Source organism: Falco punctatus (assembly GCF_963210335.1).
Source record: "Falco punctatus genome assembly, chromosome: 4".
Lineage (NCBI taxonomy): Eukaryota > Metazoa > Chordata > Aves > Falconiformes > Falconidae > Falco > Falco punctatus.
Window position 1 is genome coordinate 9,863,550 of NC_137583.1, and position 27,117 is coordinate 9,890,666.

The 27,117-nt window shown below is 36.1% G+C and overlaps 1 protein-coding gene across 12 annotated transcripts in view; it reads right to left on the reverse strand.

Moving 5' to 3' along the window:
- ERC2 (ELKS/RAB6-interacting/CAST family member 2) overlaps positions 1–27,117 on the reverse strand; it is a 481,052-nt gene that overhangs the window by 166,964 nt on the left and 286,971 nt on the right. For all 12 annotated transcript variants that reach the window (XM_080384963.1, XM_080384960.1, XM_080384958.1 and 9 more), the window contains one exon: positions 2,859–3,019. In XM_080384963.1, coding sequence (XP_080241089.1) covers positions 2,859–3,019 — 161 coding nt within the window. The remainder of the gene's footprint in view (positions 1–2,858; positions 3,020–27,117) is intronic.

Sequence of the window (27,117 nt, forward strand, 5' to 3'; positions counted from 1 at the left end):
AACTGTTCCAGTGTCTCACCACTCTCACAGTAATATATTTCCTTCCTAATATCTAATCTGAATCTGCCCTTTTCCACTTTCAAGCTTTCCCCTTCTTTTTATCACTACGTGCCCTTGTGAAAGGTCCCTCTCCAGCTTTCTGGCAGGCCCCTTGAGGTACTGGGAGGCTGCTGTAAGATCTGCCTGGAGCCTTCCCTTCTCCAGGCTGAACGACCCCAGCTCTCTTAGCCTGTCCTCCCACCCTCTGATCATCTTTGTGGCCATCATCTGGACTCAATCCAATAGCTCTGTGTCCTCCTTATGTTGGGGGCCCCAGAGTGGAACGCAGCACTCCAGGTGGGGTCTCACCAGAGCAGAGGGGGAGGATCACCTCCCTCGACCTGCTGGTCATGCTGCTTATGATGCGGCCCAGGATACGGTTGGCTTTCTGGGCTGCAAGTGCACATTGCTGGGTCAGGTTGAGCTTCTTGTCAACCACTGTATCCATTAATTCATGTATCTAACAAATTATGTATCTATTAGATACATATGTATTTATTAATGTTGTTTAGTATATCTTCTTAAAAAATCTGAAATTAATATTTACATTTAATTTATATTTTATGGGAGTCATGTAGCCCTTCCTACAGACAGATATAAAAAAATTAATAAGTATATTCATATATATTATGTTCATACATATGTAAGTTCATATATATATTTCACAAACTGAAGTTAGGATACAATTAAAAACAGTAATAGAATACTTTTTTTTTTTTTTTAATGAAAGTGAATTCTAATTCTAAGTTATTAGCTGAATCATAGATTTCAGGGGGAGTGATTTGTATATGAGTTAGATCATCAGACACAGGTAATGACACAGAGCTAGCTGGGAAAGCCACCTAGTAGAGGATTAGGTAATCCTCTGTGGCCTAAATTGGAAGAAATATGCATTTTAATTAACTGTCTTTGATTATTATAGGTTAGAAGGGTTTTGTTATTAACTTAGAACTTCAAATGAATTTTAGACCAGTTCAGGATTAAAAATGAAAACTATATGAACAATGGCTTCTCTTGAAGACAGAAGAAAAATAATGGAGAAGTCTACATATTTGCACAGCTAACAAAGTAACAATTACAAAATTAAAGGAAAATAAGAAAGAAGTCTTTCACAAAAGAAACAATACTAATGACTACTCAAAGAAAAAGACAACAACACACATTTAACCAGGAATTTTTACTAATTTAATTTTTAGATGTGAATTTAAATTTTTCTTCTAATATTGCTATTTACTTCTTAAATTTATACTGTAAAAACACACTATATGTCTATATCACAATTTGAAATCCAAACTGTTTCTAACTTGGATCTTTGATAAAGGATCTTTCACGACTAGTACCATCCACTCAGCCCTTTATTCATAAAACTGGACAGCTTTTATCACAAGAGAACTAAAACTTCACCAGTTTTTGCCAGCCTCACTTCCCAGACTGAAGATACATGCCTTACACAGTTCTGTAAGGTTCTGTGTACCCAGCCAAAAAAGCCACAATAACAGAACTAAAGATACTGGAGTGTTTTTTTTTCCCCGATGTTGCTCTAGAATTGATAATTATGATTTCAAAACCACACCCTTACCATTACAATGAAAAACAAGAACGAACTCAAAGAAATAGCCCAAAGCAGTATACAGAAAAGAGGTGAATACATGAAATACCCTTGCACTAAGCATGAGTTTCATAGATGAATTAATATGTACATATAAAAGGAAAAAAGTAAAAAAAAAAATATCTACTATAGAATATAATATCACATACTACTCTAATTTATACGTGCTCCCATTTTTCTTTACAGATACAGACCACATTAAAAACAAAAGCAGTTGTTCTTCTGGTTTCACTGGAAACATTCATGCTTGCATTACGGTATTTCTGCACCTATATTACATGGCAGCCCTTCCAAAAAACCTACTTTTAGAACACTCTAGTAAGCATATGCCTCCATTTCCACTTTGTCTTATTTACAACATTATTAAAAACATTTTTTCTGATTATTTACCTTTAGTATTTTATGTAAGGATATCTACAACAACTTAGCTGAAGTTATACAGAGCTCAAGTGTTTTGGGGTTGTTTTTCCTCCCTCAATAAAACAGTTTTGAAATTACAACTGTGAATTTTCTTCATTGAGTGAGTGTTAACTACACAATTCCTAGCCTAGCCAAGTCATAACAAGTTCACTCTTTTTTTGCCAATTTTAAAGATAAGTCAGAGCTTTAATATCCCATAATTACAGACATTTACCTTTCCTGTGGGTAGGAAGTTAGATTTAAATTATAGGTGTATCTTCCTTTCTCATTCTGTGCCTATATACATAGTGATAATGTGTATGCAAATAGGGTTTTGTTCTTCTGAGTTTGTGTGGGTTTTTAACCAAATCAATGCAATAAACTTTGCACCAGCCATATAAAGTTATAAACCCCTTTCCTTAAATTTGACATTAACAGAAACTCCAACATAGAATTCCCACTGAAAGATGGGGCTTTAGACCCTCAGTTTCTCTTGGAAGTTGCTGATATTTTTAGTTACGTGTAAAACATGCATGTAACATGTAAAAGGAAATTTGTTACATGCAATTACGTATTTTCAGGAATTTCCAAAAAATTCTTCTCATGTCAGTACTCATGAGTACTTCTAAAATCAAGACTTCTGCATTTCCGTATTTTAAAAGGAATTTAGCAGACTTACAAATAATAGAAGTTGTTAAGATTCAGAACTTAAACACATACATAGAAAAACCATAGAAAAAACCCCATCCTCTTATGGCAAGAAAGTAGTGATTTAAATTTTTCTAGAAATCAGAGAAATCAATGTACTTACTTCATTTCAAGAATTTCTTCAAGCTGTTTTCTTCGCTCCATTCTCAGATTAGCCAGATGGGCTTCTTTTTCAGCCAAAGACTGCTGTGTTGAGGCAAGACGGGCTTTGGTAGAATCTAATTCTTGTCTAGTCTTCTCCAGTGCATTCATCAGCTCTTCTACCTAAGAGAGAGAACTTTTTAAGCTTCATAGTCTTTGCAATAAGTAAATCTTGAATCTATAATAAACAGCACACAAAAGGAATTATTTAAAGTAAATGGCTGCTCAAATCTATTCCTATCTTAACCGTTTTAAAAACTAACACAAGTAGTCTTTAAATACAAAAAAATCCATGTTTCCAGGAATCCATTGAGTAACAAGCAACATCTATACAAAACAGAATACAGATCTGAAACCTATTTAATCTGGGCCACTGCCACATACAGACACAACTTACAAGTATTTTCTGCACTGTCTTTATTACTTAAATTCATTGTGATGGTAGCTCATCATAATAGTAATTTCAGACATTTTAGATGCAGACATATATATATATATAAAAATATAAAACTGCTCATGACAATCCATGTATTTTTCATCAAAAAATGCACACCCTTCTGTGCCGATCAGGTTGCTCAGGGAAGCTGTAAACTTTCCAATACTTGGGTATTTTCAGATCTTGACTGAATGAAGCCTGCAGAATCTGATCCAACTTCGAAGTTATTCCTGTTTTGAGCAGGGGTTTAGACCTCATTGCCTCTAGTGGTCCCTTCAAAGGGACCACTGAAGTGCTGTATGATTCTAAACTTTAAACATCTGTTACTGCTCTAACAACAACTGAGTTATTTTCCTCATGACAACTGTGAGAATCTTTAAAGTATGAAACGTAGGAAAGTTAGGGTGATCCCATTCTTTCTTTAGCATTGGTAAATGTCAACTGGATGTAGGATAAATTGCTTATTGCAGGAATTCAGAAAACCTTCATTGTTTCAGAAAAGAAAATCCAGAAGAAAGAAAACTGTATCACATGGTCTATGACATTATTTAAAGAACACACTAAAGAATGGAGACTACATGTGACACCTGTCTGGCAGCAGAAAATTTACTTGTGGGATGAATGCCCTATTTCCTGTATTTTCTTGCTCGCCTCCTTGGTTTAAATATTAACATGTTATAAGTTAGTGAACACTTCAGAAGGAAATCTAAATAAAATTAAATGGAAGAGATTATATTCCAGTTGTTCATGTTATACAAGTCATTGAAAAGTGTTCACTTTTGCTGGTGTGTTGAAAAGCCTGAAATATTCACTGTGGTCATATAATCAGTACGGCTACAGAGAAAATAAGATGTTTTCTGCCAAGTTAATGCTTAATTGTTGTTTGTTGTTGTTACTGAAATCCTACTCACATGCCATCAGTGTTTATAAGCCACATATTTCTGTTTCATTGTGAACACACATTGCCTCCTATATAACAGCTTCAATAAAGCAAAATTAATAATACAGTCTTCATCTAATTAATAATGAAGACTCACATTCTGTCTGAAAATGATATACTGATTACTTACCCCTTTACACCAGCTGCACCTGATTCTTGATGAACAGTATAATAAGATCAATGGAATACTAGAACATGTCTGATACCTTTCAGCGTGTAAGAAGACACACTTCATGAATGCAGAATCAATAAAAAAAACCACCAATACCATTGAAACTACTTCTGTTCAACCTTCTACTCAAAGTAAAGCCAGGGTAATACTGATACAAATGAAATAGCAAGGAGTGCAAGATTCCACTAGAGCAAACCATGAAGAAAGATAAAGGCTTTAGTTATCTTTGTAAAATGACTATCTAGTGAACTTTTACAGTAGAAGCAGCAAAAAGAAAATATACTTGAGGGAAATAAAAAAGATGGATTTGCACTTAAATCCCGGCGGGGAGGGATTTAAAAAAACCACACAAACACACAAAAAATTAAAAATAATAATAAAAACAAAACCCCCAAAAAACAGAACGAGGGAGACAGATTTCTTTAAAAACATACTCAATTTCTAATATAATACCAGATACTTCATTTTCTGTTTTAGTACAAGAACACAAACCCATGCTGTCTCCACAACAAGGACAAGCCTTGATTGCTAAAACAGAACATGATAGTTCTACCTGTTTTCTCAGGTTATTTTTTAGGGTTGTCCTTGTGGTTTTTAGAAACTGCATATAGTTTCTGCTAAGCCTCCAGCCTGCTAGTCAATTCCAGGCAGCATACATTAATGGAAACAGTAGTAAGGATTCAAGACTGCAAATTCATTCATTCATACAGACTCTTGCTTTGAGACAGGATCTTGAAACACCAACTCAGTCCACACTTGCAGATCTGTTTGCCAGATGAGAATGTAAAACGGATAGTAGCAGCACTTCCATATCTTTAGTACCATTGCACTCCTTTTCCTACAGGTTCAGCTGAATTTAGTACCCAACCTGTTGACTGACTGAATGCTCACCTAAGTTCTGATACAACACATCAGTTACATTTTAAAACATTTAAGGGAATTAAAGACTTGTGGAAAACAAAACAGTGGATTAGTTAATGTATATTAATAACATACTCCTATATTACCAGACAAAAGAGATCAAAGATTAAGAGGGAGGGAAAAAACCTTTAAAAATTTAAATATGAAAACTTTTTCAAACCACAAATCATTAACACATGTAGACTTGAAAGTTATACTTTCATTTACACTTTCAACACAATTATTTGCCAGCTAGTTCTTCCTTCACTTTTTGAATATGACCCAAGTTCAGCATTGTATGCTTTCCTAGTTAACTGTCTCACCAACACCTACAGCAGAATCCAACTGGCAGGCATGTGCAGAAGAAACTGATTTTTATGGGTTTGGTTTTTTTAAACCAACTACTATCAAATGTAAACGTGTGAAGGCTGAAGTTGCACAATCATCTTAGCATGTTTATTATATAGCTGCAGCAGATATATTACAGTGGAAATTTAACTTTAAACACCGAAAGCAGTATTATCTAGATATAAAAGGCTAAGTGGAAAAAAGCATTGTAAAACAAATCAAATTATTAAGTAAGCACATGCTGTCTTTGATATTATTTAAAAAAAATAAAAAGGGTTAAAGTTGATTTACTTCCTCTTAGTCCTACTGTAAGAATGGGAAATAAACCCAGTACTACTACTGAAGAATTTTAACTTTCTGACCCATGGCAAATACTTGTCTTTTGGCTGCATTTAGGGGCACTTCACCTCGAGAATCACTATGCATCCAGGAGCCCTTTCCTCTCCAAGGACTGCTGTGGTCCTGCCTTACAGTTTAATTTTTCCACTCTCCCGACACTGAACTGAGTCCCCTATTGCAGTATCAGTTCATTAATGACCAAGTGACACATTTACACACTTTTTTTACCATTGTACAAAGGAGCAAGATAAAAGTTCGCATTCATGACCGTACCCGTTACCTGTACTATCTCATCCAGCCATTTGCCTCCCAAACTGAAGCAGCTATTCTACCTTAACTATCACATACGCATCCTTAAGACCTTTCTTTACCTAGAAACAGAGAAAAGTCTCCCAAAGTAATGGCTGTTGATCAGCAGCGCGTTCTGGCAGGGCAGCAGTGTTCCGAACGCCCCGCGGCGGCGCAGCAGGGGCGGGCGGTACCGGGGGCCGGGCGCGCTGTGCCCGGCGCTGGCCGCACCCCGGCCCTGCAGCGACACCTCCCGGAGCGCTGCGGCCACCGGCACCGGCACCGCCACCGCCCGGGGCAGCGCCTCCGCAGCCTGGCACACCGCGCCCCAAGGCATGCGCCTTTCCCCGTCACTCCGGTTCTTAGTCTAACTACGGCTAATTACAAAGTTTTCCATTTTAGCTACCAGCTACAGAATTAATAAGAATCCACGTTTTGAAAGAGTTTACTGTGAGAACCGCCTGGAATACAAAGTTTGTTGCTAGTAAGCACTCTATGCCCTGCATACGTTATTAACTGGGTTTTCTTCCCCTTCGCAAAACAACGGCCTCATTTTATCCCTTGCATTTTCTAATAAAAGCCATTAATTTTTTTGTACTTTTAGAAAGCCTAACTGACCTCTGTACTTCAAAGATTTTATTAAAACCACTGCTAGAATTAGGTTTGCATTTCAGAATGGCTGAAAACCAGCAAACTAAACTATTATAATTCTTTATTTGTCAGCCTATTTTAAATGAACACTTTCTACTGCTTCTGCAGCTTCACATTTTCAAGTCCTATCAGCAGTGTTTCACACCGAGATAAGAAAAGAAGAAATGAATGTAATTGAAGTATACATCTGCATTACCAGATTCTGCCAATTAAAGAAGGTTAGAGTTCAAATGAATGACAGTTTATTAAAAATGCCCTGGAGCATTCTTAATTCCAGATTGGATTCGGCTCAGCACAACTCATGCTAACATAATACTGTTCCAGTTTGTGGGAATAAGGAGGGGGATGGACAATTGCATGTTTTCTCAGTCCAAGTATAATATATTTCTGCAGGATGACGAAGAGCTGGCAACTTTCCAGCGGTCAGGGTTAGTATTATTAGTATTACTATCTTGAAAGGGTTGGCACTTCATTTTACCAATGATATTGGTGATAAATACAAGAGTTTTGGATTTCTCTAACTGACTCTTTCAAGTATCAGTAGCTATACAAAACTCCATACCTGCTTTAAAACCTAATCTTGTATTAGTAAACACAGATCATTTATAAATTTTACATAGTAAAGTAAATAAATCCTACTATTTACTTATAGATTCTTCACTTTTCTTTAATACAAGAATATTAACCATTATAGATAACAAATATGAAATAAAAAAAAAGTTTAACAAAGTATTACATTCATCCAGTACAGGGTTATGTCAGCTGCATTTTTATAATAAGTCGTCAACCAATGTAAAAATCCATCCAGCTGTTTTCAAAGGTGATTTCTTTTTTTCCCATCGTTTGCTAAGGAAATGCTTTCCACCACCACCACCACCCCACCACCCCACCCCCCCACCCCAAGTTACAAACTATATACATTTTAGTTATCTCCAGTTCTGTGAACATTAATAAGAACTATATTTGGTTTTTTCCTCCATGATTAAGCATGAGATTGAAAAAAAGGAAAGACTATAATCCTTAAAGTTTCTCTTTGTGGCTTTCCTATAAATTATACTGCCACTGGAATAAAAGGGCACAGATAACACATTCGGAGAGATGAGGGAAAACAGATAAAAACCTGGATTTGTACACACAAATATCCACTTACCAGCTCTTCTGCCTCACAGGCTGGAGGCTTCAGCTTTTTACACTAATGGATTGCCTATAATTTGCAAAGTGAAGGATGAGTGCCAGACACCACAGGATCCTGCACCAGTAGCTGCTGCTGGCCACACAGAGAACCACTCTACCTCATGACTAATTTAATTACACACCTACAGGACGTCCAGCACACAAGTCATGTGGACCTACTGCTCTTAAAATTGCCAACACCATTCTGCAATATGGTTTGTAAATACCTTGTCTCTTAGTTTCTAATAGGAATTTCTCCAACTTACGAGAGCCTAAACAGTTTCATTACAAAAATGTTTTTCACAAAAACAAACAGATATAGCAAAGTGTCATACTGAGCTCTGCAAGTCATGGAAATAAACTTTGTCACTCTCCCCTCCACTGTCTTCCCATCCCATTTATCATCCGCAGCCAAATTCCTCACCTCTGACTTCTTCCATCACAGCTTTTAAACCCAGGAAACAGGTCTAAAAAAACCCAGTATAGTTATGGTGGCTGACGCTCCTGCACCTTTCCAAACGAAGATATTAGACACGTCTCTCACAATTTTGGGTATTGTTAGAGAAGAAAAAATATAACCATACTCTAGAGTGTATATACACTTTACAATAAATATCATAAGTGAAGGATTTGACAGAAAATTAAGTAGAACATTTATAAAATCCAGGATAATAGTCCTTTTTCTTTTTTAAATCTTAATAGACTACGCAAGTAGAGCCCAATGCTGTCAACCAGCAATGCAGCAGTAGTATAACACAGATTACCAGAAGCACTGAAATAGCAATCCTCATGAAATGGCTTGCCATCTCCATAGGAAGGCAACAGCACAATTATCAGAGGGGGTGCCATGCTGCAGAATTTGAAATTGGAAACCTTATTGAGTTTACTTTATTATATAACGTGGGATTTAAAATATTTTAATCCTTTTGGTAAGTGCTATATTGGTAAATACACAAGGTTTAGTTTTATTTAGATAAAGAAGAGAGATGGTATAGATAGAGCACATATTTCCCATCTAGACTTGTACAGACCACAGTCAGGGAGAGAAGGTCCTTCAGTTTCCTTAGTATTTCCCTGCTGGGTGTCCTGTGGTGGTTACCAGTCATGATAATTTATATTAGCATGGTAATATGACAGATACATATGTCCACCTCTACATAAAAATCTTCTAGAAATTAGCGGACTCCCATAGATTAAAAGAAATATATATCCTAAGTGGAAGAATTAATAATGCAGTGGTATTTACTAAGTTAATTTAAGATTTTGCAAGACAGTTCTGGGAACTGTATTAAAATGATTAATTTTCTTGCTACTGGTGAACATGGATCATATTTTATTCTAAACCTCAGTAATTCAATAAGGTTAGGACCACAACATTATAATTCTTTGACTCACTATCTGATCTTCCAATTAATATAGTGATTTCACCTATAACTAAAAGCTATAATTAAATAATTTTGGAAAATATTGGTAATAATAAGTAGAATAATGATCAGTTTAAAAAGCCAAACCAAAACAACAACCAAAACTAACGCCAAAATGTTTTAATATAGCTATATATACATATATAGCTTCAATTAAATCAAATTAAAATGGTGGTAGAAATAATGTTAACCTCTGTGCTCTAGGATCATGTTTCTAGACAGATGAAAACAAAAACGATGCTTCCACTGCAGTCCCAGAAATACTATAATCTATTTAAACACTTCATCTTGGAAACACAGCTGGCCTCCAGTTATAGTATTCTCAATTAGTTTCAACTAGAAAACATTGTATGACAACCCAGTGTCAAAATGTGAATGGGACCTCCTGCAAAACTGAAAAGGATGGGCAAAATGGCCCAATACTCCTTGCAGATGCAGCTGGAATGTTTTACTCCAAATAAGACTCTCTCATTACCAGCAAAATGCAGTGATAAGATGGAATAATTAATATCACATTCTGATTTTGCAACGCTAAATAATTAGAAAAAAAAAAAACAAAAACAAAAACAAAAAACAACACCTTGAACCAAGTCAAAGATACAGTATTCAAAGTGTTGCAAGAATCAGTCAACAAATGTTCTTTGTCCAAGGTAATCTTGCTGACAAGGGCTAACTCACTGTTGGCCCCATTCAACTCTAGAAGTCATCCAGATGTGCACTGTAATGGAAACAAGACAAAGCACCAGAGCAACTGGGCAATTACACTTTTTACAAAAAAGTAGCATCTTTTCAATTATTTTTTTCATTTAGTTTGAAAATTAAACATTTCATTGACATATCTTATTAGTTTTCCCTCCTTTTCCATTGAGCTTCATTTGAGCAAGTCCATGATTGTTTTAAATGGCTGATGGCCTCAGTTTTGCTCTAACTTGCACTCATTTGATACTGTGCAAACCTAATTACAGAAGTAGCATTAAAGGTGTTTTATAGTTGTGCAAATGAAAGCAGATTTAGAGATAATACACTGATAAATTACAGAGCTCAACCTAATGTATTCAGAAGTACAAAAATAAAGTAATTGAATTAGCTATTGAACATATGTTAATTTCAGTAGGACGTTCAATTGTCCTAAAGGATATTGTATCTGGAAGAGAACTCTTATAGACCGAAAACAATTACGCTGTGTGATTTCAGTGTTGAGTCTTTTTAGATAAACCATGCAAGTAGAGCAGAGCAACTCTTTAGCTGGTGTTAAAGTACAGCGCTGTCAGACTGGCTTCTCTGGTTAATGTCAATAGCACTGCGTATAAAAGGTGACTAAAGTGTGTACAAATGTTGATCTTTGGAGAAGGCATGCCTAGAATCATACACACATCTACTATTTCATCCACCAGGTCAACTTCAGGGAGAGAGGGCAAATTGGGAGTTTTCTTGCCAAAAGTTGATTCTTAGCACACTTGTTAGGTTACACTGCACAAAACTACTTCTCCACTGCTTTTAATCCATAATCCTAATATATTATTAAAGTTAGAAACGCTTCTCCCTTAGAATATTTTCAAAGGCAGCAGAGAATCACATGGCACATGTAAAGTCTTACTGCAAACAGGTAGTTTACGTACATAAAAGTTTCTCCACACTAAAACGTGCTTACATATTGTGAAAAAGCAAGTAAGATTTATTAAAGCAAAAATGTTATTGTATGAAAATACTTGGATAGTTTTATGTGAGAAATCCTAGAAAATACAGTTTCCTATCTAGTTTTCACACAAGCTAAATAATATTGATAAGCAGCAAGATAAATAAAGATTCATGCAACTAGTAACAAGGTATAGCTTTTGCCCTAAAGAAATTTGACACCATCTTTAGTACTGTGAATGTTAATACAGAGTTCATGTGAGTACTGAATGCCCAAGGATGCTCTATGTGTGCTCTTCTCCTAATGCAGATAATCTTTCCCTGTTTACTTAATTCTGTGGCATTTTTACTATAACATTTTTTATGCAATATTTTATTGCTTGGCACACCTACAGAAGTCACAGTGGCATGGACATGCTACATGCTTAAAAACTAAAATTAATTCCTATTGCATATAATGCAATATCAGCTATATAAATAACCTTAAGAAAAATCAGATATGCCTGTACATTAAAGAGCCAAGTTCTACTCTGGCACACCCTTTTGCAGATCACAGTTATCAAGAGAAATTTTAATACTTGGTATAGCAATTGGTAGTTACATCCTTGCTCAAATTTATCCAGAGCAACGGGTGAAGTACAGGAGAACACATGAGGCAGGACTACAGTTAACTAACTTGTTTCAGACAGGGTATGAACATAAGCAACACAAGTTTACCAATATGGACTCTGCCTCTACAGGTCAAATAAGCTGCACTTAAGCCCTAAAAATAAATGTTATATTCTGTCAATTCTGGTACTTTTCTGGGGAAAAAAGTTCCTTAAAAGGAAATCTTTCATACAGAAAAAAAATTAAAAACTGCTTTGAAGGGTCAGTCCAGGAAGAGACCAGTCAATAGGAACAGAACTGAAGTGCTCCTGAGTCTGTCCAGGATAGGATCCATAGGGCAGTCGGGGGAGGCCTGTGGGAGACAACAAAATGTCTGACAACTGGACTCCATTATTAACACATGATAAGCTAGGAATGATCACATGATGGAGCAAAAATATTTACCCAGAATTTGTCAGCAGGAATTCCCCCATGAAGGCAGTTTACAATCAGCATGTCAAATCTTCAGAGTGCTAAGTAGAAATCTTGCTCAAATAGTAGCTCCCTGTTCATGAAACTACCCCCACACCTACTACACAGTAATAAGTTTACTGGATAAATCAGTCACAGAGCACAGAGCCCTCCCCTCAATCAACACGCTAGAGAGCAACTCCCTGTGTGGGGAAAAAGCAGTGCTGGGGGAGCAGGATGCCGAACTGAACTCAACAACAGTCTCAGGAAACACTGTGTGTGCAAAAAGGGAGCCAGAGGTGAGGGTGGTTGCACAGCCTCTGAGAGCAGGGTTGCCGACACTTAGCAAAAGCTGAGGCAGCAGTAACAGAGCCCATAGATGCCTCCCCACAATGCTGCAGGCACACTGGCTCAGGAGGAAACTATGCAGCGACTAAACAGATCCTTACACACAATTGCAAAAACAGCATCCAATCCTGCAGAGTGAAGTTGCAAAGAGACAGAATGTGCAGAATTATACACACAGAGAATGCAGAAAAACTCTGTAGGAATGGCTCACTACGATTAGAGAGATGGGAGAAGAAAATCAGGTGGGGGAAAGAACACTGACAAGGGTAGGAAGACAGCCCAAGAAATACTGTCCTTCTAAAACTTGCAAAATTTTTATCAACCACTATCTGAAAAAGGAAGCAAAGAGACTTTATCACAATGGTTTTACCCCAGGTGAGCTCCTGAAAAATTAATCTCCATCTCTTTGTGAAATACAGCAGCAGTTAACAATGAATAAAAAACATTATTGGGAAACAAAACCCAAAGACACTGAATTACAGAACTTGTTCTTTTCCAAGCAACAAAACCACACTGTCTGACTATCACTGAAACAAAATAAGGTTCAGTGAGGATGCCCAGATGAAGAAAAAGAGCTGTCACTTAAACTATTGCCTCACCTACAAGGCAACAAAGATTTCAGTTCTTTCACATCAGTTTGTGAGAGTTTGGCCCAAGTATTAAAATCTTGTAACTCAAAGTTCCTGCACCTACACTTTTTATTTGCCTCCCCCTCATGCAGTTAATGATATAACGGCTGAATGTGCACTTGGCAATGCATTTCTACTAAGTGATAGATTTTGCTTCATTAGGGGGGGAAAGGGTTTGAAAAGGGGAGGAGGAAAAGGTTATAATACTTACACCTCTATTCACCATCACTATTACTATTCCAGAGTACTTAAACTATCCCAGTATCTACCAGGTACAAGAAAATAATAGAAAAAGGCAATAGAAAATGGTGCATAGCTCTCTGTTCTATGAGTTCAGTTAATTCTTCCCTCTCGTAACTGTCCACAACTACTCCCCCAGTACGATACTCTGCCATTCAGTTTTTATGTCTATTCTACTCCCATTTGGTTTACAATGGAATAAGTACCATAGATCGGCCTCTTTACCAAGTTCACAGAATTTACTGAGTCAGCTCGCTCTCTCTTCTGCTTCATCTTCCCAACCTGCTGGTCTAGGTTATATTGGAACATTTCACTATATTATTCTTGGAATTCTCTTCAGTTCCAGATTTTGCTCAGTAGTCACTTAACTGAATGTCTTTGCCTTTTTATTTTCTCAGCCCAAAGATGTGACAGGTGAAGTATTCTAACAGATCTTCCCCACAGAAGTTGATTGATTTCCCAACTGTTACCAAGCAGTTATTGGGGGACAGTTCTGTTTAATATCTTTATTGACGATCTGGATGAGGCGATTGAGTGCACCCTCAGTAAACCTGCAAACACCAAGTTGGGTGGGAGTGTTTATATGCTTGAGGGTGGGAAGGCTCTGCAGAGAGATCTGGACAAGCTGGACCAATGGCCAACTGTATGATTTTCAACAAGAAGTGCCAGGTCCTGCACTTGGGTCACAACAGCCCCACAAAATGCTACAGGGTTGGGGAAGAGGGGCTGGGAAACTGCCTGGCAGAAAAGGACCTGGAAGTGCTTGTTGATGTATGGCTGAACATGAGCCAGCCGTGTGCCCAGGTGGCCAAGGCGGCCAACAGCATCCTGGCTTGCATCCAGAACAGTGTGGCCAGCAGGACCAGGACAGTGATTGCCCCCCTGCACTCAGCACTGGTGAGACCACAACTCAAATCCAAATGTTCAGTTTTGGGCCCCTCACTTCAAGAATGACACTGAGGTGCTGGAGCGTGTCCAGAGATGGGCAATGGAGCTGGGGAAGGGTCTGGAGCACAAGTCTTATGAGGAGCTGCTGAGGGAATTGGGTTTGTTTAGCCCGGAGAGGAGGCTCAGAGGGGACCTTATTGCTCTCTAGAGCTACCTGAAAGGAGGCTGTAGAAAGGTGGAGGCAGGTTCTCTTCTTCCAGATAACAAGCAATAGAACAAGAGGAAAAGGCCTCAAGTTACACCAGGGGACGTGTAGATTGGATATTAGGAAATATTCTTTCACTGGAAGGGTTATCAAGCATTGGCACAGGCTGCCCAGGGAGGTGGTGGAATCTCCATTCCAGGAGGTGTTTAAAAAACACATAGATACGGAGCTTAGGGACATGGTTTAGTGATAGACTTGGAAGCCCTGGGTTAACGGTTGGGCTTGATGATCTCAAAGGTCTTTTCCAATCTAAATGATTCTATGATTCTATTGCTCAGCCTTTTCGTGGGTTATATGCTGAACAACTGGGGTAAGGCAGCTTTTCTCATTTAGTGATTACAAGCAGGTTTTGCCATCTGGTAGAGTAAATATTGAAGAACAGCAGCTGTCAATATTTGGATAGAGCTTTCATGCTTCCTAAATTGCATTTCACATTACAACAGGAATCCTTACAAAAGGCTGCCTAATTAGACACAGGAATCCTATTTACAGGTAGTACGAAGAAAGTTTTGGTATGGATACAGAATTTATTAAAGATTTTTCTGTTGTAACCGTTCTTGTATGAACATTATTTAGATACCAAAGCAATGGGCACATATAAAAGCCTAATTTTTATACAGGAATAAATACTTTTTTAGGTAAAGTTTGATAAGAACAATACTTCTCACCAGATGAAAAAAGGAAAAGTAGTAACAGAATCTTTAACTAACATAAGCTGTCTTCTTATTCCTCACCTAAAATTTCTCTCAAGTCGCTTCCCACATGAGACAACATGCAAGAACATAAACAGAAAATATGCAGATCTACACGTTGGGATTATTCACTCTATTTCAAGGCAAAAGATATGGGCATTAAGAAGACAAGTGACAGGACTTACAAAACTTACAGCTAGGAGGCTTAAACTGGCCTTGATGAGAACTACACTTTGGATCTGCTTGATCTTTCATGTAAACTAACACCTGTGCCACCGTTCATATTCCATATAATAATTCTCATCAGGACATATCTTTTATTTTTACTATTCTTATGTCCCTCTCAGCCAAAGACAGGCTTGGGTTTTGAGGACAGAGATTACTACGTCCACATCCAGTTGCACATTTGAACTATTTTTTAAAATCTGGAGTCCCTATCCAAGCAACACATAATCGCCCAAGTGAGGACACATTAAAACCATATTAGGGTGTGTTTACAAACATATCTATTTACACAGCACGTTATAAATTACCTCTCTTTCTTTCTCAACTTTGTACAGGCTTCTGTCCCATAAATTTTATTCCACAAGTCTCTGCTATACTCAGCAGTTAAGTCTTTTAAAGAATCAAATTTCTATTTTACTTGTGCAGGTAAAACTCATGAACAAGCAAACAACAAATTCTTAGATTTATATTGTATTAAGTAAGCAATTATGTACTATGAATTAAGTAGGCAGTTTTTTAAGGCAGAAAAGCATTTCCATTCATTTCAAGGTGCTTGATACAGAAACATGACTCTTCAGTGCATAAATTACATATATACTGTTTCAGATGGGTTATTCAGTCTCTCAAATTAGCTCCAGTACATGATACAGTAAATGAAATTTCTTAAGCATCTGATCTGTATTATAAATAAAATCCTTAACATCATGCCGATTTTAAGACAAGTCACCTCCAAAATATTCAAATATTTTTTTCATTCCTATCCTAATGAAAATAGTAGCTAAAAATATAACAATAAACAATGTCATAATCTGAAAAATGCCTACAATCACTGAAATTATGACTCCTGTGTTAAGCACACAGGACTCTATGAAGCCGGTTATAGAGTTATTTAATTATTTTATTATTCTTATTTCTAGTCAGATGCAAGTATTTTTTTGAAATGTTTGAGAATGAGGATAGTCTAAATATAATATACTTCTCGTGGAAATAGCATTTGCTCCATTTAGACCTCGGGCACTGCTGATGGCAGAACAAGATTGGAATGTGCAGATAATTATCTTTGAGGCTAGTCAACAGCTAAAAGTCCCTCATAATATCACCTTTTAGATCAAGCCAATACATTCCAGTCTGAATCAAGGTTTATTTATTAAAGGATTTAGCACTTTTAGATCCAATATTGCCTGGAAGACCACCAATTTCCATTCCCAAATACCTAATTTCTCCAGTTTCTTGGTGCGTACATAAGACCTTCAAAATCACTTCAGTGAGCACACACATATGCACGTAAATGACATGTAGATTCCTTCCCCTCTCTAAAAGGAATTCCACAGGAAACACCTTGACAAAGCAAAATCTCCACAGAGACTGTAGGATATTTCAATAATTTCATTCATTTATGCAACATAGCTTAGACAACTGCAGGCATTTTTTTATTGAAAGCTGGATTTTTCTTGATTTTGATAGGTATAATGGATACTGAGAAGAATACTGTTACAAGGCTAGTAAAAAGTAAAATGAAATAAAATTAAACAAAATAAAATTAAATCATTTGTATGTGAAATAATCATATAGGTCCATTTTCCTTGGACTATCAAACACAAAATATACGAAAAACTAGTGGTAAGCCAAAACATGTAAAATGTGCTTTGAATATTTTGTTATCTATGAAGAGAGCTGGGCACTTAAAACCCTTTATCCTTTTAAGAAACACTGTTTACAATGAGTAAATAAAATTATTATTCAAAATCAGAACTCAACAAATCTCTTGTAATAAATTGGGGTTTTTCAGTCTGGGGTCTTTTTTGTGCTGGTGCCACTTATCCAAAATCTACTGTTCATGACAGGATCAAAAGCAATGGCTTATAATACAACATCTGTTCAGTAAATTCATGTGTTTGTGTAATATTAAAGAGGCTTTCTATAAATGAACAAAAAAGAAATACAGCTTTTCTACAGATAATGTATTTGGTCAACAAAAAACTTAAATACTCACGGTATTATCCTGGCTATCCAAACTTCCCTGCTATACATGTCTTCCTGTCTGACAGTGACTCCTTATGATACAAACCAAGTCACCCAGAAAAATTTAGTGTTGTACAAATTGTTTGAAAAACTGGTATCCTTCTGTATTGCATTATGAGTACAGTTTCATTTGAGATGTATCTCATGGTACTTCACGTAACGTAATACAATATTCCACCTCAAGAGGAGGGAATATTAGTCATTACAAGAGAGTAACTCTCATTGCTATAAATGCACAGTAACATATAATAATAAAAATAATAACACTGTTAACTTACTATGCTGTTGTAATACTACAAAAGCACTAAGTATTTCACATTCAAACACCCCAAAATTCTGGCAAAGAATGTTCAAAGAAATTTAAAAAGAGAGACAAGAAGAGCACCTACAGTATTTGTAGTATGTCTCTTCTTTACTTAAAGTTAGTACTTCAGCTGCCAAGAAGAGGCCCAGAAGATAAAAGATTTCCCAAACCTAATAACATGTTTCCTGGACATAGGCAAGAAGATTCAAGCTTTTTATCTTAAAGGACAGCAACCTTTCTCCCTCCCCCAGCCTTCTTCAAATAGGGTTTCAAAGAGAAAAAAGAAAAGCCAATTATGTTCTCTGTCAGGAGGATATATTCTGCTCCCACGTACTGCCCTTGGCTTCAGCAGGGTCAAAGAAGTATAGTTAATACAGATATCAGTCCACTATTATTTTTACTCAGAGTTGCATTTATAAACTAAAACCATTTTAATATTCCCAGCACAGGCTTATGGTTAAAAGCCCACGTGGTCCTATATACACTCTAATATCTAAAAAGAGAGTCTTGAAAAAACAAAGAACTGAACCAAAGCTAAGAGCATTGCTGTCTTTAGCAGAGAAGTCAACTCAGAAATAAACACAACTGTTCATGAGAAAGATATTAGAAGCAGTAAATTTTCTAGTGATGAGTGGTTTTAGGTGTATAATTTATGTGTGCAAACACTCACTGGTGGTATGACCAGAAATACAGATATCATGGAATGAAAAGGAGAAAAAAATAGGGAAAAGTAAGAGATGTGGATATATGCTCTACTGAGCTGATAAATAAAACTAGCAAACTTATATGAAAGACTAGATTGTGACATATTTTCACAAAAGCAAAAACAAACATTGTTGACTCAAGAATGAACGTTGGCAGGAAGCTGCCATTAGGTCTTCTATAGTTTACACTATATTTTTTCCTCTCAGACACTGCCAGTGGGAGGTTTTATAGGATAATGATATACTGAGAAACTTATGACAAGCATGTCCAAACAAAGTAAAACATATTTTTCACAAAACAGTAAACTCTGATAGCTTTAAATCTGTGGAGTCAGAGGTAGCTTGAAGACTAATTAGAGCAGAATTGTTAACTTGTAAAACCAGTTTAACGTATTTAAGTATTCTTGACTTTTTTCCAGAAAATATTGTTATAGCAGGAAGTTACTTCTAAAAAACAGAGTTGAATCAGGAAAGGCATTATTCATACAAAAATGCTGAATAGTAATCTGTTTAACAGCTTGATGACAGAAAAAATAGACAAATATCATGACTGGCATAAATTTAAAAATGTATCTGGCATAGTAAACAGATTTTAAAGGACTGAGCAGGCATAAAATGAATAGTATTTTTTTATTCCTAGGAGTTGTCTTTTCTAAGTCATACTTAACAGTTAGCAAAATAGTACATGACAGTGTACCTACGTTTGAGTATATTTACATGTGTTGTGTAAATGAAGATCATGTCACCTGTGCAATCACTTCAGTAACTTCTATTGTGCAACGACATGACTAATTCCTGAAGCACCAAAACCCTCTAAAAATTAAAAAAACCCTTTTCACACATTAAAACATTCAACTAAGCCTGTATAGAATAAAAAGACTGCTGAAGAACCACCAAATATATGTTTAAAACAGTATGGGTATGAAAGACAAACATTTTGAATACTGGCAACAGAAGTTTTTCTAATCCTTTCATTCTTGCTAAAACACAATCTTGACACAAGAAAAAATTCTCATGGGAGTTAGAAAAAAAGGCCAAATCAATATCTTATGATTCTCCTGACACTTTCAGATAAAGATGAATTATGCAACATTTCTCTGGGTATACAATTCAGTCCCAAATCTATGCCATAGACTGAGAGTATTAACCACCACCTAAGCACTGGCATGTGACAAGAAGTGCTAAGTATGCACATTATGATGATTTTCCTTCTTTCCTGCTAATATAAGGAATTAATAATTCTTTAATTCTAATAATCCATAAGAGGGAATTAAACAGGACAGAGGAACCAAGATACGGCTTTCCCACTACAGAGGTGCAATTGAATTCTCAGCAGTGTCTTGGGAGGACAAAGATAATCTCCTACCATATTTACATGGCACATCTAATCACAAGCAGAAATGTAATTGTTTGTCTTCTTCCATGATTCCAGTTAAGGAGATAATGAACAGCTTCAATCTTACCCTGACACAACAGATCCACTGTCTTCCACTAGGTACATAAATGCTCTCAGAAATAAAAAGGCTAACAAGCAGGTAGGATATGGGATAGACTAATAATCTAGATATGACCACTGTAAAAGAGTACCAGGATTAGAGATTATTTTGAGCAAATTAACTGTATTTTTTTTCATACTTCTTTCACATAGTTCTAACTGCACTGATGACATAACAGTTGCATTCCATATGTATCATTCAGACTTTACTCCGTAAATTCTCTAAAGTAATTTCTCTGTTATTACTGAAGTACTTCTTTAAATACATATTGACTAATCTATGGCTTCATGCATCAAGTAGACTATTCTTCATATACAGACTTAAATCTGGCTTTAAAAACTGTACAATGAATTGTAAAAACAGTTTAAAGTTATGATTGGCTGATAAAGTGAAACTCTACTCCATTTCACTTGGATTAGTGTGCAGCTGCAAGATATAAATTCTGTGTGAGAAACAGTACATTTTTTAATGCTCTTTGAATTATCATGTTTTTGCAAAATGAAAGACAACTGGTTTCATATGCAGGTAAGAAATATTGGCATGAGGAATGTTATTTGATTTTAACTGAGTCATGTTGCCAGAATGCATGAAACAGCTGCATGAACCAATTATCTGCCTGAGGCTACAACTATATTTCCCCATCCTTTACCACCTGTCTGTGCTAAAGTTACTGGATGCTGGTAGATACCAAATCCCACTGGGATCATTAACTATCATAATTACAAAATGCATTCTATCCTATCCTATCAACTTTTAATGTCCAAGTATTTTGTACTAGATGAGACAGCATTATCCCTTTCATTCACAAACTTTTATAAGAATGTCATAAATAAACTCACATACAAACAAAATTACTAAAACTATACTGAAAGACTGAGGGTTAACTCTATTAAAACTCCCTTTGACACATCTGTAAATCTGTTGAATGATTATGCCAAGACCACCAAAAAGCTGATGCTTCTCTGCATCACTCTTTACCTAAGGGTAGTGCTGATGTAATAGCTAGTACAATTACCACTAGAGTGGGGAAAGAAAAAATCTCACTGTTACTCGGGGGGATGAGGGGAGGGGGGACATGGATGGGACACGACAACAGGTAACAGAATACTGGAATGTTTTAATACTAGCTAGATATAGTGAATTTTTTCCTAAGAATAAAAATGGCTGATAAAATCTCAGTGCTGTTCAAAGTGTGGTTTTGAGAACTCTTGGGGAACAGTTGTGATACCAGAAAACTAGGGAATGACAAACATAATTCTGATCTTAACATAAAAAAAGGAAGACTGGAGAACTATAGATAAGTCAGTTTTGATTCTGAGACTTACTGGAGCAAGTAATCTGCTTTAGACTATTTGTAAACACCTAGAAGAACCAGTATGGACTTCCCAAGAAGTGATGTCAAATGAATCAATTTTTTTTCATATGACAGAGTAATTGGCTTTGTTGAAGGACAAACAGTCATATTTGGTAACCAATCTCAAGATATTCATAAAAATCTCAAGCTATTCACATAAGCACGCCAAAGAAAAATATGATCCAAATGAAAATAATATAACATGGATGCCAAACTAGTTGGGAAACAGTAGTTGAGCCACCAACAATTCACTGTTAAACTGGAAGAGTGTTTAAAAAATGGGATTTTGCAGGACCATATGATATTCAATTCTTCTATTAATAACCCCAAATACTAAGACTAGAAATATGCAGATGGCATTAGAATGAAAAAACAAAATGTGACTTTAAGATATCTTGCCAAACCTGAGAAATGAACACACAATTCATCAGAATTAATCAACTCCATAAACTCAGAAAGATAAATAAGTGATTAAGAAGTTGTCTTTTTCTACTAAAGGAAAGGATCAAGACACTAAGGTGACAAGTTAACAATGTCATGTTGTTGCAAAAAACACACCATGGAAAGATCTATATATACTAGTAATCCTTCTGTTTTCATTGGCACTGGCAAGAACTCAGCAGGAGAACTGGATCCAGTTTTACTCACTCAAAGATGTTAACAAACTGGAAAGACTACAAAGAAAAGCAACAATGACAATAAAAAAACTAGAAAACATAAATTCTATAGTAAGATTGAAAGAATTAGGATCTATCAACTTCTAGAAGAGAAAACTAAGGAAGACGATATGCATTTTCAAGTACAGGCCATCACAAAGGAGGAGGGAAAAAATCAGTTCACTATGTCCAATGTAAATAAAACAAGAAATAACTGCCTGAAATTACAGAAAAAGAGACTAAATGAAGATATTAAAAAAATTTTTTAATACCTGTGAACAGTGAATCATGGCAAGGTTACTATAAAGGTCCACTAGGAACAAGCTAGACAAACATCTCTCAGAAATAACTGGTATAATTATTACTCACTTAGTACTATGGATGGACTAAAAGATACCTTCAGATCCCTTTCATCCCTGTTTTCTACGATATTTCTATCATATTTTAATTTTAAATACATATAAAACCTGTTTATCTTATTTTTGAGCATAAAATGCACAAAAGAATTGCTAGAGAAAACATTCCAGACCTGCCAAAAATAATTTGAAAAGAACCTGCTCTCCCAGTTAAAATCAAACAACTTAAAATTATCTGCAATGAGAAAAGGCACACTTTCAAGGACTTTTCAGTTTGGAAAATGCACTATTGAAAAAGAAGCAACAGACTTTAAATGCTATAGAGCAGGTGGACTGGGAACCATTGTTCACTATTTTTCACAGATGAAAAATTATGGACACTAAAGGACATTACTAGGCAACAGACTTAAAAACCACATAAAAGAAAAAAAATCTTGACATTTTAAGTTGCTTAGCTCAAGGATCTGGGGTAATTCTCAGCTCCAAAATGAGTGCCAAAAAGTTTTAAACGCCTTATTGATTATAAATTCTGTGGCTTCTAAACATGACAATATATATGCTAATTCCAGTTCATAAGGTCCCTAAAGCCACCAACTGGTAGAATCTGAGACAGAAACTGAGGAAAAAACACTCTGGCTATTCTTATTTTTTCATGCCCTAATTCTTCAATTATTCTACTTCAAGTTTTTCTTCCACTAATCAGGCCAAAAAAATTAAGTAGATCTATCTCTTATCTGATCCAGTGTGTCAGTTCTTATGTTGCAAGTTTTAGTTGCATGAAAGGATGAAAATGATGTTAAGGCTGACAAATCCACCTTTGAAAACACTGCTGCACTAACTCTCTCAATTCATCAGGAAGGCATAATTATTATAATAATACCCACGGAGCATTGCTGTGATCCAGAATTACAGAACTAGTTCCCAAGCTGCGGGGATCAATCACAAAAAATGAAGACATGTCAATTAAAGCTACTGCTGTGCATGGCTCAATCTAATATTCATTCTGGGGAAATACCTATAAATTGCTCAGGTATGTCACACAGGTTACACCAATTCAGTCTCAGAGAATTAGTAACGTAATATATAACCTTGCATGGATGGGTATTTTTATTTTTTTTTAAAAAAAAAAAGATATCTCAGGGTGAAAAGTGCTGACAGAACTGCAGAAAGATTCATATCTGGAAGAAAACCCTCAGTCATTCTTCTGCATAGAGTGAAGAAATCACTCTTGGTGAGACCACTACAGTTCTTTAACTGGCTAACGATCCCAAATTAGAAAAAAAAACACGCAAGTCAAATTCCTCTGTTTCTACTTAAAATCAAGAAAGTTAATGCCAGTAACTACACAAAAGTACAAAAAGCCCTTCTTTGTTTCATGAAAATAAATATTTAGGAAAGTACAAAATACATTATAAATTGAAAAGGACTTGCAAGTGTTATGGAGAGTAAAATGGTTATTACTGAACACCAAAAGGCACGACAGGAGCTGGAAGGTTGTGATCTCCCCACTAAACCAAAGAGGAATGACATGTCTCCTACCCTTCAAGAAAACTTTATACCTTTGTGGCCAACTTTGTCTATAAATCAAGTTGTTTATAGAAATGTGTATTAGTTGCTTAAATACAGCTGTGAGTAGATAGATAAGAACCAACAGATACTCTTGCTTCTCTGGTATACAGTAATGTGGATAGAGGTGCCCTACTGTAAATCACAATACATTACAGTAATGCACGCACATTTTTCCTTGACAACACTGGAATTTAAATATATATATATATATATATATACACACACCATATCATTACATTCACAATTACTTACTGAAGTGTAATGTTCATATGAAAAACTCAGGAAACCATTTGTCTTCAAAGATACTGCACCATAGTTCAGATTGCTCATGAAACAAAGTCATCTGAGCTGCCATTTGGATTATTTCCTTGGAAAGTAAGACACCAGCTGGCTGGATTATGGGCCTTGATGTCTGGAGTTTATTCTGGGTTTTTACAAGTAATCAGTGACTTACATCATGAAGTCAGTCAATGTTTTTTTCATGCTCAGGATATGCTGCTATAGCATGAGGCGTGGGGGGAACAGAGAAAATCATACAAATTATTCTCCAGGTACAAAAGTTTAAGTCTTTTGTTCAGACTTAAAAGTGGGGAAAAAAAAAAAAAAATTAAAAGCTCTATAAAAAAAGTCTGTCACAGACTCTTACAAAGATTCAAGCATAACATTTTTAGTTTTTCCTGCAGTCCCAGATATTCTGAAACACTCACACATATTTCTATAGTCTTTTAGAAAGTACAGAACTGATTGGTGGTATGCAAAAGGATGTAAACCAGGGGTCTCAAACTTATATTCATCTTCTATTACCTAAGTAATTGGGCAACTGACCCTATATAGCTATGCAGCAGTTAAAGCACATCCTCCTTACTTATTACTCATGCATTGAACAACGCTTAAAAGTTCTGAGACATGGCAGTACCAAGTGCATCCATTTTACTTTTACAGCTCAAGAATACCATTCATTATGTATTCCAGTTCCTTTTCACATCTTCAGCTTTTGTCTGATAATTTCACTGCCTTCAATCAGCATCAATTTTTCAGTTCCTCACAAAAAAAAATGCTTCATCTTTTCAGTCTTGGAGTCATTCTGGGAACCACTGTTCCCCTAAATTCCATTAAAACCCTAATTCTACCTTTCTTAAAGACTGAAAAAACTGCTAACAATACCATTAGTGCAGATTCCACGCAAATGTTGTATTAAGCCTATCATTCATTCCTTCTATATGTCATTTAACCGCTGCTTGTTTTGTCACCAGATAATTTTTCCTGTAAACACTTTTTCTAGATGTTAAAAAATATTAATGTGCTGTTATTTCTGTTCTGCATAATTGAAAGGTCAATGAAATCAGTAAGATGTCCTTTCATTTTAATGGGATAATTTTAATGGGATCAGACTTGGGTCAGTTAAACTTCAAGTCAAAATTCATGCTTGCAAAGAGTAGATGTTTAGTTCCTCAGTTACACAAGTTTCTTTGAGTTGGTTTTGGTTTTTTTTTACTGTCTTTAAAAGACTTATACCTGCTTATATTTCTTTATCCTAAGCCACATTTTGGCTGTATTTGAAAGGGGTTTCCAGACTATGATTCTTGAGCCACATGTCTAGAGGATAGGTCAAATAAAGTTCCCATGACAGAGTTTCATTACACAACTGATAACAATACTTTGCAGTAGGAATACATCTGGGCAATCTGAATCTCTGGCTGGGAAGGCAAAAAAACAGCTAAAATTATGAGACTGATTTATATGCCAGCTCCATGGCTAAAGCTGAGTCACCCATAGACCTCCTAGAGATAGAGTAGTCATCTATCTGGTAAACAATCCCAAAAGCCCATCTTCTACTTCCCTACTTCTGATTTTCCAAGGTGTAAGTCTTGTGGCTCCCATCCATAACATTTTTGGTCCCCAGGTTGTAAAGATTAAGGAATCCAGTCAGCTTTGGTATATGGTCTCACCCACACTATAGATAATGCGTATCTTCCCTTTCTTTCTAACATACTATTGCACCTTTAGTAAGTACAATGACAAAAAGGACAGCTTACACCCAACATGTTTCATTCGCATCTCAACTTCATGATCAGTTCACGATGTATGAAGTGGAAATCTTGATTCTTGATGTCATTCTGAATCTTCTATTCAGCTGTTAACTTTCTTAGCTAAGTACACTGCACAGAATTAAGACCACTGTCTAAAGCTGAAGATTTGTATTGTGAAAGCAAATTAGGGCACCAAAAAAAGAAATAGGCATTTTCATTTTTACAGTAGATACTTTTTATAAGGTAAAAAATAATTAATTTTAAAAGCCTGTATGGTGGTAGCAGGAGGTTACATATAAATCCCATGTATTTTTAGTATTCCATATCTCTTCAGACTGAAAACTTTTATCCCAGTTTCCCCAGGACTATAGTATTACGTGTCTGACTCATCTTTCCTGTAGAGTTTTCAGAGAGTGCCCTCACTAATCAAATGTCTATTTACTGAGCCAAACTGTCAGAAGTGTTAGTATAAGAGTGCAGAAGCCTTTCACATGTTTATGAATCTACATAAAGTCTTTACCTGTAGAACCTTCTCTCTGCTGCCTGTCCCTGGAGAAGAGGATGCTGAGAAGGACATAAAATAAGGGTGGAATATAATTTCTTCCACATATTCTTCAGCTTCAGTGTGTCACGTCTAGAAGAAAAACCTGTAGCATCTTCATAGAAAGATATAGCTATACATTCCACATGAAACAAGCATTACCAAGCCATATCCCTACTGCTTATGAATGACGTGCAGATCTTTTGCTGAAAAACTAAACTTAGAAAATCTAACAGAGACATCAAAGGAAACACACTTCCAGCTTTTTTAGTCTTAGTTATAGCAGAAAGCTACTTGGACACCCCCCAACCCATGCCCCAAAGCTGGGGGTGGGGAGTCTACACTAACCTACAGAGAGCATTCAACCACAGAGGTGCATGTAGCATGAAAGAGTCTCTCTCAATAATCTGTTTCAGATATAGACTTACCATGGGAAGGAGACACATTAATAGAGCTGCATTGCATTGCACTCAGGATATACAGCCCTTACTTTCCAAACAAGTAGCAAGCTGAGAAATGAGGTTGGTTATGCAGCAT